At 39.8% G+C, this 12,371-nt stretch overlaps 1 protein-coding gene across 1 annotated transcript in view; it reads right to left on the bottom strand.

The window, feature by feature from the left end:
• Window positions 1-6,384: 6,384 nt before the first annotated feature.
• Window positions 6,385-12,371, bottom strand: part of SPOPL (speckle type BTB/POZ protein like) — a 31,997-nt gene continuing 26,010 nt past the window's right edge. The window contains exons 10-11 of the mRNA XM_081878600.1: window positions 12,232-12,285; window positions 6,385-11,004 (exon numbers count right to left, since the gene is read on the bottom strand). Of these exons, the coding sequence (XP_081734726.1) occupies window positions 10,860-11,004; window positions 12,232-12,285 (199 nt within the window). The 3' untranslated portion in view covers window positions 6,385-10,859. The remainder of the gene's footprint in view (window positions 11,005-12,231; window positions 12,286-12,371) is intronic.

The raw sequence follows: 12,371 nt of genomic DNA, 5'->3' as shown, positions 1-12,371 counted from the left end.
GTTTCACGACAGAAGGAACACACTAAATGAAAGAAATATCCTCCAAACACACATTTGCACCTTTGTGATTATCATGCTTGATTAGCTATTCAAACTACTGATTATTTATACAGGTTTGGATAACTTAGCAAATTGTGAGATAAAGACACTTGATAGGCACTGCAATCAATAAAAGGGACCATGTTCCCAGCCAAATTCAGCTTTAATGATGGCTGCCGGAAGAGCAGCAAAATTTTCCATGGTAGAAAAGGTATCACACAAAGTGGGATGGGAGAATATTGTTTGACTGGAGTTCATAAAAGCAATGGGGGGCAGAGAGAGAGAGGTGGGCTTAGACATATACTAGGGGTATGCAATGACAAAAATATTAATCTTGTATCCATTGGAAGCAGAGCAATCTGTTTTAGAGCCACTCTGTTATCCCAATTAAATTGACATTGAGGTCCAGATATGATCTGTGTTAAATCTGAAGTTCTGCTTCGTACCCACTGATAATAATGTGAAGTCTAAAAATGGCCAACTTTTTTCACAAGTGGATGAAATTTTCAGGCAAAGGAACCCCTCAAGTGGATTAAGCCCACTAATTTTCAGGCTAAATTTTCCAATAAGAAATCCTTAACTTTTTAATTTTCTGTCAGAATTGGATGCAAGTTGCTAGCATGGTTGCCTCTTCTGAGGGGGCAAAGTGTGACAATTTCCCAAAAGACAGGTACAACTGGTCTCTTGGAAAATAGAAATCAGAATCCCTCTTTTTAGGGGCTATCAGTTTGAAAAATGGGAACATGAGTGAGATGCCCCTGGGTACCTTCCCTATTAAAAAGATAACTTAGTTACAAAAAACGTTTTTTCTCACCACCACCCTCCACCTTCGTGGAAGTACCCTCTGTGTGGTAGGGGAAGAGGGCAATGTTTTTAAATTGTGTATTAGGACAAAGAATAGATTGGGAAAGAAGCAGGCCACCCCAAGAGTCTAATTGCACTGCTTACACACTGCTTTCACAACCAAAACTCAGAAGAGAATGACAACTCATACAAAGAGCACCTCTGTTTATTTTTACTTCAACATCCCTCCCCCCAAATCACTGTGAATGGAGAGTGCTGGGGAAATTGCAAAGATTCGCCCCCCCATCTCTCTACCCCCATCCCCTCTTGAGTGCTGGGAATTCCTTTAGTTTGATTTAGTTTATTAGAAAAGAAAAAAATGGAGGAGGGGGGAGGCTTGTGAGGAGAGGAGAGAGGCATTGGGGGGGGGGGAGAATGAGGCAACTCAGAAGTTTGAGGACTCCCTACTGCATTTACAACGCCAAATAACAAGGTTTATAACACAACATGGCTTTCAGCCACATAATTGTAAACACAAATAGCTGTAGACCAGGCACCCCCAAAATCGGCCCTCCAGCTGTTTTGGGACTAAAACTCCCATCATCCCTAGCTAACAGGACCAGTGGCCAGGGATGATGGGAATTGTAGTCCCAAAACATCTAGAGGGCTGAGTTTGGGGGTGCCTGCTATAGGTCAGCTTTGGGATACAAAATTATGTGTGTGCGTACATGCAACCTTCCACAGCATGATCCCTCCCACCAAAATAAAAATGCATGTCCATCAACCTGAAGTCTGTAAACCATGGACCTCACTCCATAGAAAAGGTGGTCACCGTATATCCCACTGAAACCAGTGAGATAACTCAGTCATTATTTAGTCCATTATTTTGTGCATTATTAGTCCATTGTTTCAATAAGACTTAAGGTCAATAAACTTTCTATGCTGAACACAGCTGGGGCATTTTTGTGCAAAAAGGACTTTCTACTTGATCTTTTCTCCTTGTTAAACTTACACCCCATTTCCTAATGCCTAGTCCAGTCACAGATTGTACTGTACCTAATTTTACATTCTCACAGCAAAACTCATATTGCAAAAAGTGGGGGGGAGGGATTGGGGGGGTAGAATGTTGATTTTTTAGAATTACTGTGCAAAAGTGATTTCATGCTCTATTTACAGTTCACAAGTGTTCAGTGGAGTGTTCCATTTGCATTCTCCCCAACACACATCACAAATAAATTTGATTATTGCTCTGTTTAGAAGCATGAAGTCAGGTAGCATTAGCAAAATTGCTCACATTGGCTCTCATAATTGCTCCCTTTGTCAGGTAATGGCAAAGTCTGTCCAAATAAAGCTGATAACACTCCTATTGTTGGCACAGATTCCTGAATCAAAGGCCACTTCGGGCAGATGGAAGTTATTACTTTCCCTGTCCACTCACAAGCCATATCCTCTCTCTCTCTCTCTCTCTTTTTTTTTTTTGGTCTTCCGTATAAAAAAGAAAATGTAATAAATCTATATTAAATAGGATGTGTTATAAATGCAGTGCAAGAGTATAAAGTTCTCTCCAATATTTCTCTAGAATAAGTTTTTATTTTTAAAATTAGCTGCCTATCCATCTTCAAGCCAACATCTGGCGTGAGAAGTTTTTTCTCCGTTCAAAAGACCTAGTCAAAGTACCACGGGCCGATTAGATATCTGTGGCAAGAAGGAACTCTCTCAAACTGTTTCAAACACTTGAGAATATTTCAACACAGCCCAGAGTGAAAAGGTGTCAAGGGTGCAATGAGGAGGAGAACCTGAAGCCCTCCAGATGTTGGATTCTCAATTCCCACCAACCTCAGTCACCTTAGCCAATGGTCAAGGTTGAAAGGAGTTCCCCACTCTAGGCCCTGCTAAGCTGGGGCTTGTTTTGCGTGATATAGTCACGTGTCAATTCACCCCATACAGTGACTATCACCATGTGATGGTCTTTTCACATCCTGTAGCTGCACATCTAGAATGATGACACACACAGACACAAGTAAACAGCTTTTCACAGTGATGTGGAGTAAATTGCTTTGTGAAAGCCGCAAACAAGGGATGCAGATTTTAAGCCTACTATATGTGGAAAGTGTGGGTGAAGCTTGTGTCACTGTTATTTTATTTTATTATGAAGGAGGCTGTTTTGAGGGGAGTTTATTGTACCCGCAATGCTTTTAAATTTAAGATAATATTTTTGTTTTACTGTTAACTGTGCTGCTTTAAATATGTCATTTATATTTGACCTTTGTATGCAATATTTATTTTGTAAAGCTTTATTTGATGCTTTAAATTAGGTTGTGAACCGCTTGCGAGTTTATAAATAAATAAATAAAGGAATTATTTAAATAATTAAATAAGTATTATGTATATACTGGCAAAATGCTACCATCGTGATAAGTTTCAGACTTTTATTGTTGAAGCTGGTGGGACCAGGTAGCAATATGTATCATAAACGCCCAAGGAAAATAAATAAATAAATAAATAAATAAATAAATAATCCATCCATCCATCCATCCATTCAAAGAACACCCCTTAATAGTGACAACAACATAACTCTGTAATTGACAATCTGTTGCCTTTTAATCATACCTCTAAAAGTGCTTGAACGTCACCTCAGCCTGGCTGAGGAAGTTTGGCTCTGCTTCTTGTCAAGAAACACTGCTCCCTTTAGGGAGTGGAAGACAGGAGTGCCTGGCATGCTCTGGTCCATGGGGTCACAAAGAGTCGGACACGACTAAACAACTAAACAACAATAACAACATTTATGCATGGTGCCGAGAAACAAACAAATAGAATCATACCAGGAAATGGTGGGAGAGAGCTGGAGAGTCCTTGTGGTTTGTGAGGAGACCCTCTCCGGAGCCCGAAGAGGATGTCAGTGTGGGCAGAGGAAGTCTCAAAGAAATCTGAGCTGCATCGGGACTTTCTTTAGGCTGCTCAGCTTCCCCGCCTAACAGCTGACATGCTGGGCAGCACAGCAGCAGCAGGTGCTTTCTGTTAGCTTCTAGATGGTCCCAGAGCTTCAACTCTAGATATTTTGGTCTGGATTGGAGAGCAGGAGAGAGCTGGAGAGCAGGGGAAAATAGGCATTTAGTGGTGTGGTTTTTTTTACACAATTTCACTTACGTGTGCAGCACCCAGAACATAAGCTCGCATAAGTGGGGGGATGCCTGTATAGAGAAATGGAGACTGATGTCTAGCTCACTTAACAGGATCTAGTTAAAGTATGCTAATTAAGATTCTGTGCTTTAGGAAGGGGAAAAGGTTGTACTTTAAAATCTGGGGGGCTCATCCGTGTAGTGTACATTTACGTTTCTTTACCTCTGCAGAAATTCTGACTTGCCCTCACAACAAATCTGCATGTTTTAGACATGCTCGAGCTTGAATATGCAAATTGAAAAGAATGTATTAATTATCATTAGACATTCCTTCACAAAAGACTAGAACTAATTGGAGAAATAATTTGGGGAAATTGAGCTACGTGACAGAAAACATTAAGATTCATCAAGTTTCAATTCTCTAATTCTGTCAGCTTGTCAAAAGTAGGAGTCTGCTATTAATATCTAAATGACTGGAGAGCATTTTTTCTCTCCACACCCACTTCCCACCTCACCCTCCAACAAATAGTACAGTTTACGGCCTCTTAAATGTTTGCTTTCAAATTAACCAGACCTGACCAGAGTGTTCCCTCCCGCCCCCTGGGTTGAAGGTTATTGACAAAGAAGTTTTAAGAAAAACTTTGGGGGTTATCCCATTTATTGAAGTTCAGATTTCAGTATGTCTATTCAGCATGACTGACATTACTTATTACCCTTAAACTGGATACATAGCTTGATTTGTGACATAAGCCTTTGGTGAACTATGGCTAGAAATCCAGAGTTATATAAAAATACATTTTCAAAAACTCACCTTCTAAACAATATGGCCTCCTAAACAATATGGGCTGAAGTGCTGCTGGGAAGCAAAGGGACTCAGTCCCAAACTGGGCATCAATCTTTGCAGTACCTCACAACCCAGCCTGCTTTGGAAAGGGAGCAGTTTTATTTTTCAAGCCATTATTTGACAATACTCCCTTCCCTCTTCAGTCCTTTGCCTACACTTTGGGTGAAGCCATCTACCCCAGGATGACCGTCGCTGAAAAGTTTTGTGCTAAAATGCTGACTGGAATTCAAATTGCTAACCATCTGCTTCAAACCAATAGTTTGAAATGCAGATAGTTCTGTTATGAATATTTGCCTCTTAAACTATTGGTTCGGAGCAGATGCTTTTAATAACGAAGCAATTAAACAGCCAAGGCATCTCTTAAGTCAGCAATCAAAGTACTTGTGTGGTGAAAATACCTAGAGATCCTGCAGAGTATGATATAAACAAAACAATATAAATCATCACTCAACGTTTTGCATTTTTGTGAAACTAAAACAAGAATACTGAAAAAGTATTAGTAATACAAGGACTAATATCCAGAGTGGCACAGAACAGAATTCCAATAACTCTTGCAAATACCTTGTTGCCCTTCCCAAAAAGAAAAATCTGCTTTAATGGGTTGGGGGGTCTGGCATATATTACTTCCCTGTCTGCCTGAGGGGGCACCCAGTTCATGGGAGCTTCTGCTAGATTCAAGACATTTCTGCTAGCAGAAAGAGTCCTTCTATTTGTAGGATAACAGTTCTGGCTCCAACTCATTGCCAACAAGTGTAAAAATGGTCAAAGTTAACAAATGTGATTTCTGCCAAAGACCTGCCAAAGTATTTAAAAAGAGGCCAGGAAAAGAAGCCAAAACATGATTTTCTAGAGAAAGAACTCTGTAGCTCAGGTGCAACAACAGAGAAAGCCCTGCTCTAGGTAGATCGAAAGTCAGGATTTGAAATCAGGCCCCAAACTGGCAACCTATGCTGGTGGCTTGAAAACATATTAATATATTCTCACCAGCTCATTCTGTTCCATAGATGGACAGCAACCTTTTGTACCACCTAAAGTTTCCAAGTCATCTTCAATGGGATGTGCTTTGGAGCTCATTACATTCGTCTGATCTGGACGTCACGGATGACAAATAGCTGTTTTTATCTTCCAACATTTGCAAACTGGCAAATTAGTTAGTAAAAGGTATTCCAGACAGACCAGAGATATTGTTCTGGGCAGCGCACATGCCACAACTCTCCCCTTCCCAACTGTAACCCCCAAAATGAGATCTGAAATAACCTTCCATTGGCTATGAAAGGTTTCTTCAAGTGAAAATTCAGTAGGAAGCGGTCAGTGCCCTAGCTCTCAGTGCAGATGTACCCATAGATGCCACTCCAAATTTTGAATATGATTCTTTATGACACTTTCTACAATGTGGCAGCCTATGCGCTTCTCTAAAATCAGCATCAATATAGTGTGTGTGTGTGAAGTTGTAAATAAAAAGTGATCTGTTTTCTATTCATTTCTGATTAAAAAAATTGTCAAGACGGTGAACAATGTTGTGATCATCGTTGACGTTGCTGTATGTCAAGGGAAACGTAGCAAAGTCAGTGTCTCAAAGACAACACGGTACACAGAAGATTTCTGTATAAGTAACAACTTTATTGTAACTTGATGTCCTGAAATGCAAAAATATTTTCAGCAACAAGGTACAAAAAGTATTTCACTGTTAACATCAGGTGGATATAAAAGGCTGGATGGTTTGATGCAAGTGTTTAACATGATAGGTAATGTGAATAACTCCCAGCTAAGACCCAGGTTTAAAGTCCTTCCAATGTTTAGATTCTAAAACAGAACTAAAGAGAAACCTTCATTCTGACATATCAAAATCCAGGATTAACTAGATTACAGAGTATGATTAACGCAAACCACAGCAAACACTGACAAAAATAATGAGTGTCCATTTCAGGGGAAGTCCATTTGCTGCAAGCAGGAAGCAAGCAATTCAATGTACTTGTGTTGTAAAACAAACCAGTACCTAACAGTTTGTAGGAAGTGTTAAGAAAATCCAATCAACCCAGCCGATAAGAATTAAAACTTGGGACAAACATCAATTGGTTTAAAAAAATCATATGTTATAGCCTAAAAACAAAGCATCTCCCACTGTTTAACCTCGAAATTTCTATAGGAACTTTACTAGCACAATTATTTAGACTTGACCTTGAAGGAACAGCCTCTTCATAAGGGGACAAACACAGATACTGTACTCTGTGTTACTCTTAGAAGGCAGATGTCATCAAAAACTCATTGAAATTCCATAGTTAAATAATGAAACCATGCCAACAAAAAACACACACAACCCCAACACAAATCATCTTATGCCTTTCTTCTATCAATAACCTCATTTTAGAATTCAGAGTTTACTGAGCACAGAGAAAATATACGTCTGAAAAATATTTTGCATCTGTAGCTTCTGAAGATAGACAAACTGTTGTACATATACCCACTCTATTCTGCATTCATGTATTCCTCATACATCAGTACTCCTCTATACCTTTTCCAAGAATTTTCAAAAACAAATTCATCCCATTATATTTCAAAAAGGCACTATGCATTCATACTTCAGCATGCAGTAAATGGACTGTCGAAATCTGGATGGGTTACTGAAGTACATTGTCACATACTTCAATTAAGTGAAACCTCTGCCACTTTTAACAGCAACAGAGTCATATTTTTCTGAAAAATAAATCTTTGTTAAAAACTCACACACCATTACACAACACATGCAGGGTGCTCCCTTGGGGGATGGGGGTTGATGGTGATGGCCGGTGGGTATTGAAGGGACAGAGTTGGCAAGCCAAACATGGCACTTGGGTAACTGTGCTGAAAATCCCAATGAGTAGACTGTTACTATTCTCACCAAATATCAAGCATTCAGCCATAAAAAGCATGTGCAAACAGACCTTTTCTCCTGCAGCACTAGGGGGAGGATCAAGGCTATCAACGGGCTGAACCAAATCAACAGGGCCCTCCAGTGGAGGAAGGGGTGATTGCTACCAATTTCCCCCTGCTCCTAGCTCCATGCATCCCCCCCAAAGCTGCTCTATGGGGTCAGGTGACCCTGCAGGACAGCTGGAAGATGGAGCGATGGGGCTGAAGGAGGAAGGAAGTGAAAATCACCTTTCTCACCTTTTCCCACTAAGAACCTCTAATGGACTTTAGATCTCTTCTCTGGAAAGAGAAGTCTAGTTCCAATCAGGATTTTTTTTCATATGGAACAAGAGGAAATATAATCAGACTGCAACAAGACAGAGAAAATTGTTCTTGCCAGAACTATCGGAAGAGTAAAAACACTGCATGTGGTTCACTAAAGGGGGGCAGGGGGCAGGATGTGGATTTGTTTAACCCTTTTTGTGTATTTTTAATAGCAAATGTATGGAACAATATACACACAGCTCCTACTTTCAGAACACAATGCATTTCCAGGAAATCGTTTGATAGGCAAGTGTTCACATAACAAGCTGATGGTTTCCAATGTTTCCTATGGGAACATTTCTAATCCATGATTTGTCTGATCTCCCTGTCTGCCTGAAATGGCTGCTGCAGACCAGCAAACCACAAACAAGTAAGGAAGTGGGTAAACGCTGGCTGTTCAGATATCTGAATCAGCCATTTGTGTAGTGAGGTTTGGGTATAATTCTTTGTGTACAGATAACTGAAATTCCAGATAAACAGTGTTCCATAGTGGGACCTGCGTGTATATCAGTTATCATGATTGGCTGCTAAGTGTACCATGTGACATAAATTTGTTAATTTGACAAGTGGACTTTTCATAGAGTTGTAGAAATTCTTACAGCACAGTGTTTTAATTATTATTTTTTGGTACAAAGTGTGCTATTATGCTTTTTAAAAACTTGTAAACAAAATGCTTAAGATCTTCCATCTGATTGCTCTATCTAGCAGCTTCTGAATAAGCTGAAATGGACAATTATGGTATTAAATAGTCAAGTCACTCTGTATATTATAGCTGCAACTTTCACATTGTGAGGCTGCTCATTATGATAATTTCTTACACTGCAGCAGAAGTTTCTCTGCAATGGAGGGACACAGCTTACCTGATAAAACACCTACAAGACCTTAGTTTGGATTAGGAGAAACTGCCAATAAATGTTAAAATCTATGATGCATCTCTGTATTGGTTTGGTTCACTGAGTAATATTGAGGCCCACTGAAACCACCAGGAGTGCAATTAAAATGGCCTTTAACTGTGCCTGAAGGATGATAATTCAAATACTGCATTCAAGTCACCCTAAAGAGTGAGTTTAGCCAGAAAGTGGGTAAGTTTCACATTTTAGCACTGTGCTGGCTTGGGAGCACTCTGCTTGCCCCCAGCTGTTCTTTAATAAATGTTTACTCAAAGTAATAAACATGCTCAAGAACTTTAAACATGTCAATGCTCCTCACTGAAAACAGAAAGGAGGCACTTTTTGAGAAGGTAAACAAACCTTAATAGAGTACGCCTGTGAATCAAACGGGTCAATTAAAATATTTAGTTAAAAATTCAGAGCAATTCCCTTTTCCTATGGTTAAATACAACTTTTACCACGCAACAGATCTAGCACATCACCAGGTTTAAAGTAAAATTCACTGTCAATCATTCAAGAAGCGTTTACAAATGTGCACTGCTGCAGACAAATCCTCCCAACTGTAAACAAAGCTAGCAAAAACACTGGAAGTGGTGGCATTAAAGCGAAGGTTTGTATAGAAAAACTGGCCCTTTACAAGCAGTTTACAGGTTGTTATATCCTTTTCACATTATGCAGAATTTCAATACCATCCACAATGCTAGTACAATAGCAAATACTAAAAACAGCAAGTCAGTGCTTATAAATACTGACGTTTCAGACTCCTATTCTTCCTGTTAAGTGTGTGTCTGTGCAACTTCCACTAGTGTGAACAGGCTTGTGCATACACACACTAAAGGAACATAGCTAAGCCTGCCCAAAGTGTGAAAATAGAATGGATTCTAACATGAACACTTGAGATAGTCACTTTGAATCAACATCTCTAAAGTCATGCTTTCCTTGTTTGCAGTAACAAAACTAAATCCCATGTGGCTGTGGGCATCTTAATGTATTTCAAAAGTTAGGCCACAATTGCTGTACCATATTTATCAAAACCAAAATATATATGTACCACACAACATACAAAAGTTACACATTAAAAGTGCATACTGAGAATCCATAATTTGGCCCATTTCTGAAATTTACATTTGGTCATTCTTATGCATCCTTGACCTTCCATGTATCCCATGTGAGAAATAACCACTTCTTCCCCAGCATATATCACTTGTTCTCTCTCCATACTAGCTTTCGCTCTGGTTCAGTACAATGTAAATGTTAAATAGCAACAAATCGTAAAGGAACACAGGCCGAAAAGGGTTACTGTGTGTTTCTTTTAACATCTGATGGAGACACTCACGGAGTAAGCATTTAGAAATTCTAGCAAAATACATTTCTGGGCCAAGACATTGCATATTTCTCTCACTCACCTGAACCAATGAAAAATAAATTATATTCAGAGTAGTATATTGCCACAGCATGCCTGGCAGCACCCTCTGAAGGTAGACAGATGCACCCTAAATACAGTACTTTGACTGGAGTGCTTGCTGCCCCTCAACTCAAGCGCTTTTAATAAGAGGCTAGTTGAAACGTTCCAGTTACCACAAGACCAAATTATACTCTTCATTTTGGGTTCTGTTTTGTTTTTTTAAAAAAGGAAGATCCCTTTCAAGAACGGTCTTCATTTATCAGCATTACTGCATTATGGAGCTAGTGCAATCCTACATAGCCGAGTCAAAAAGACGAGGCACAATTTAAAAAGAAAAAGGAAAAAGGAAACCACAAATGAACTAGAGTAACTGACGTTAAGGCCTTTCAGTGAACTGGAGAGTTATCAGTCTAAATTAAAGCTGATTATTAAACCATATATTATTATCCACTCTTAAAAGCTTTCTGTTCTGTGGACAGGGGGTAGCAAATTCTGGCAGATGGTCTGTGGAAACCCCTCTGGACAGGGATGAGGAGTCTTATATTCTCTATAGTTCATGGAAGATTTCATGACTGTTTTAGTCGTTTGCGTGGAATGCCAAACTGTGGACACTGTGCAGATGCTAACGCTCGAAAGGCCTCAGCTACTAAGTGGGGGTGGGAGTGGATCATTGACTTCCAGCCGGCCGTTTCCATGATGTCCGTGGCTTGGCTGTCAATAAAAGAATTACAAGAATCAGGTTCAGGAGACAATGCAATCCTATGTATGTCCACTTTGAAGTTACTACAGTAAGTTCAGTGGGACATGCTCCCGGGTAAATCAGCTTGCTAGTATATCTAAGCCATGGAGTAGAAGAGTGCCTGCGATCCTCTGCATACTTTTCTGGAAGCAAGCCCCATTAACTCAATGGGAGTTGCTTCTGAGTAAGCATGCATAGCATTGTACTATTAAGGAGAATTTTTTCAGCTGTTTTAGAAATTGTGCACTTGGCTGCAAAGGACAATCTAGCTTTTGGAGAATCTGCAGCAAACTTGTTTTTCAATTTTAAGCCAAATTTTTAATTATTTGTACCCCACCCATCCCGTTGGGTCACCCCAGCCACCCTGCTACCAAAGCAGAATTTAAAAACTTGCAGTCAGTCCAACATTGTCTTCTCTGAATCACATGATTAAGTTTGACCATGACTACAAAAGCTGTCTTTCAGATCTTCAAGTCCTGGATCAACATGGGAAGCTTGTTTAAGGTTTCAGCACAGGCCCTATACTGTTTCAGATGGATATTACAAGAATATCTTCTGTGACTTAAGACGCTGCACATGTGGTATGAGAACAGTAGAAGATATTCTCTGTCAATTTCAGTGCCCTATGCACAAGGAAAGAATTGCTAGCCCGGATTCAACTAACTCAAGTGTGCCAGCAGAACCCATGGTTTCCCCCCTCCCCCAAATTTGCTCTAGGGAATGAGGAAAACCCCGAGAAGAGCACATTTGGGGCAGGGGAAGGAGAGAGGAACTGCTCCATCTGGCAAGCAGAAATGCTTGCGCAGATGGAACAATCAGAAGAGTGTGACCTGGAATTCCACCCATAGTCTCAGTTTCAACTCTGCTTAAGTCTACAGAAAATGGAGATACAGGAAATAATTGGTAACAGAAAGTGGCTTCATTTCTTTTGCAACAGAGAGTTGGGAACAAATCTATATGGATACTGGTATTCTAATTATTTGTTTTTGGTATACATTGTTTATTCTGCTATGATAGAATTTAAGATCAAGACAACAAAAACTGATTGGGTTGTATTCAACCACGTTTTACTCAGAGTATAGCCAATTAATGACCCGTAGTCACATCTATTAGCTTTGATAGGTCTACTCTGATTACAGGACTTGTGCCAAATACCACACACTGTTTACAGATGGTTTTGAAGCGTAGCCAGTACGTACTTGCTGTTCCAGTTTTTCGCATCTTTACAACCAAGTTGCCTAAGAACACTGCACCTGTGGCAATGAGAGAATATCCAGATATTAATTTTTCAGGAGATTTCACTTCACGGGATGCAAATTCTTTTTAAAGGAAGGAAATC

The sequence above is a fragment of the Podarcis erhardii genome (genome assembly GCF_964252035.2).
Source record: "Podarcis erhardii genome assembly, chromosome: 1".
NCBI lineage: Eukaryota > Metazoa > Chordata > Lepidosauria > Squamata > Lacertidae > Podarcis > Podarcis erhardii.
Note: the sequence above shows the minus strand (reverse complement) of the source record. Positions and strands in the feature narration are given on the sequence as shown.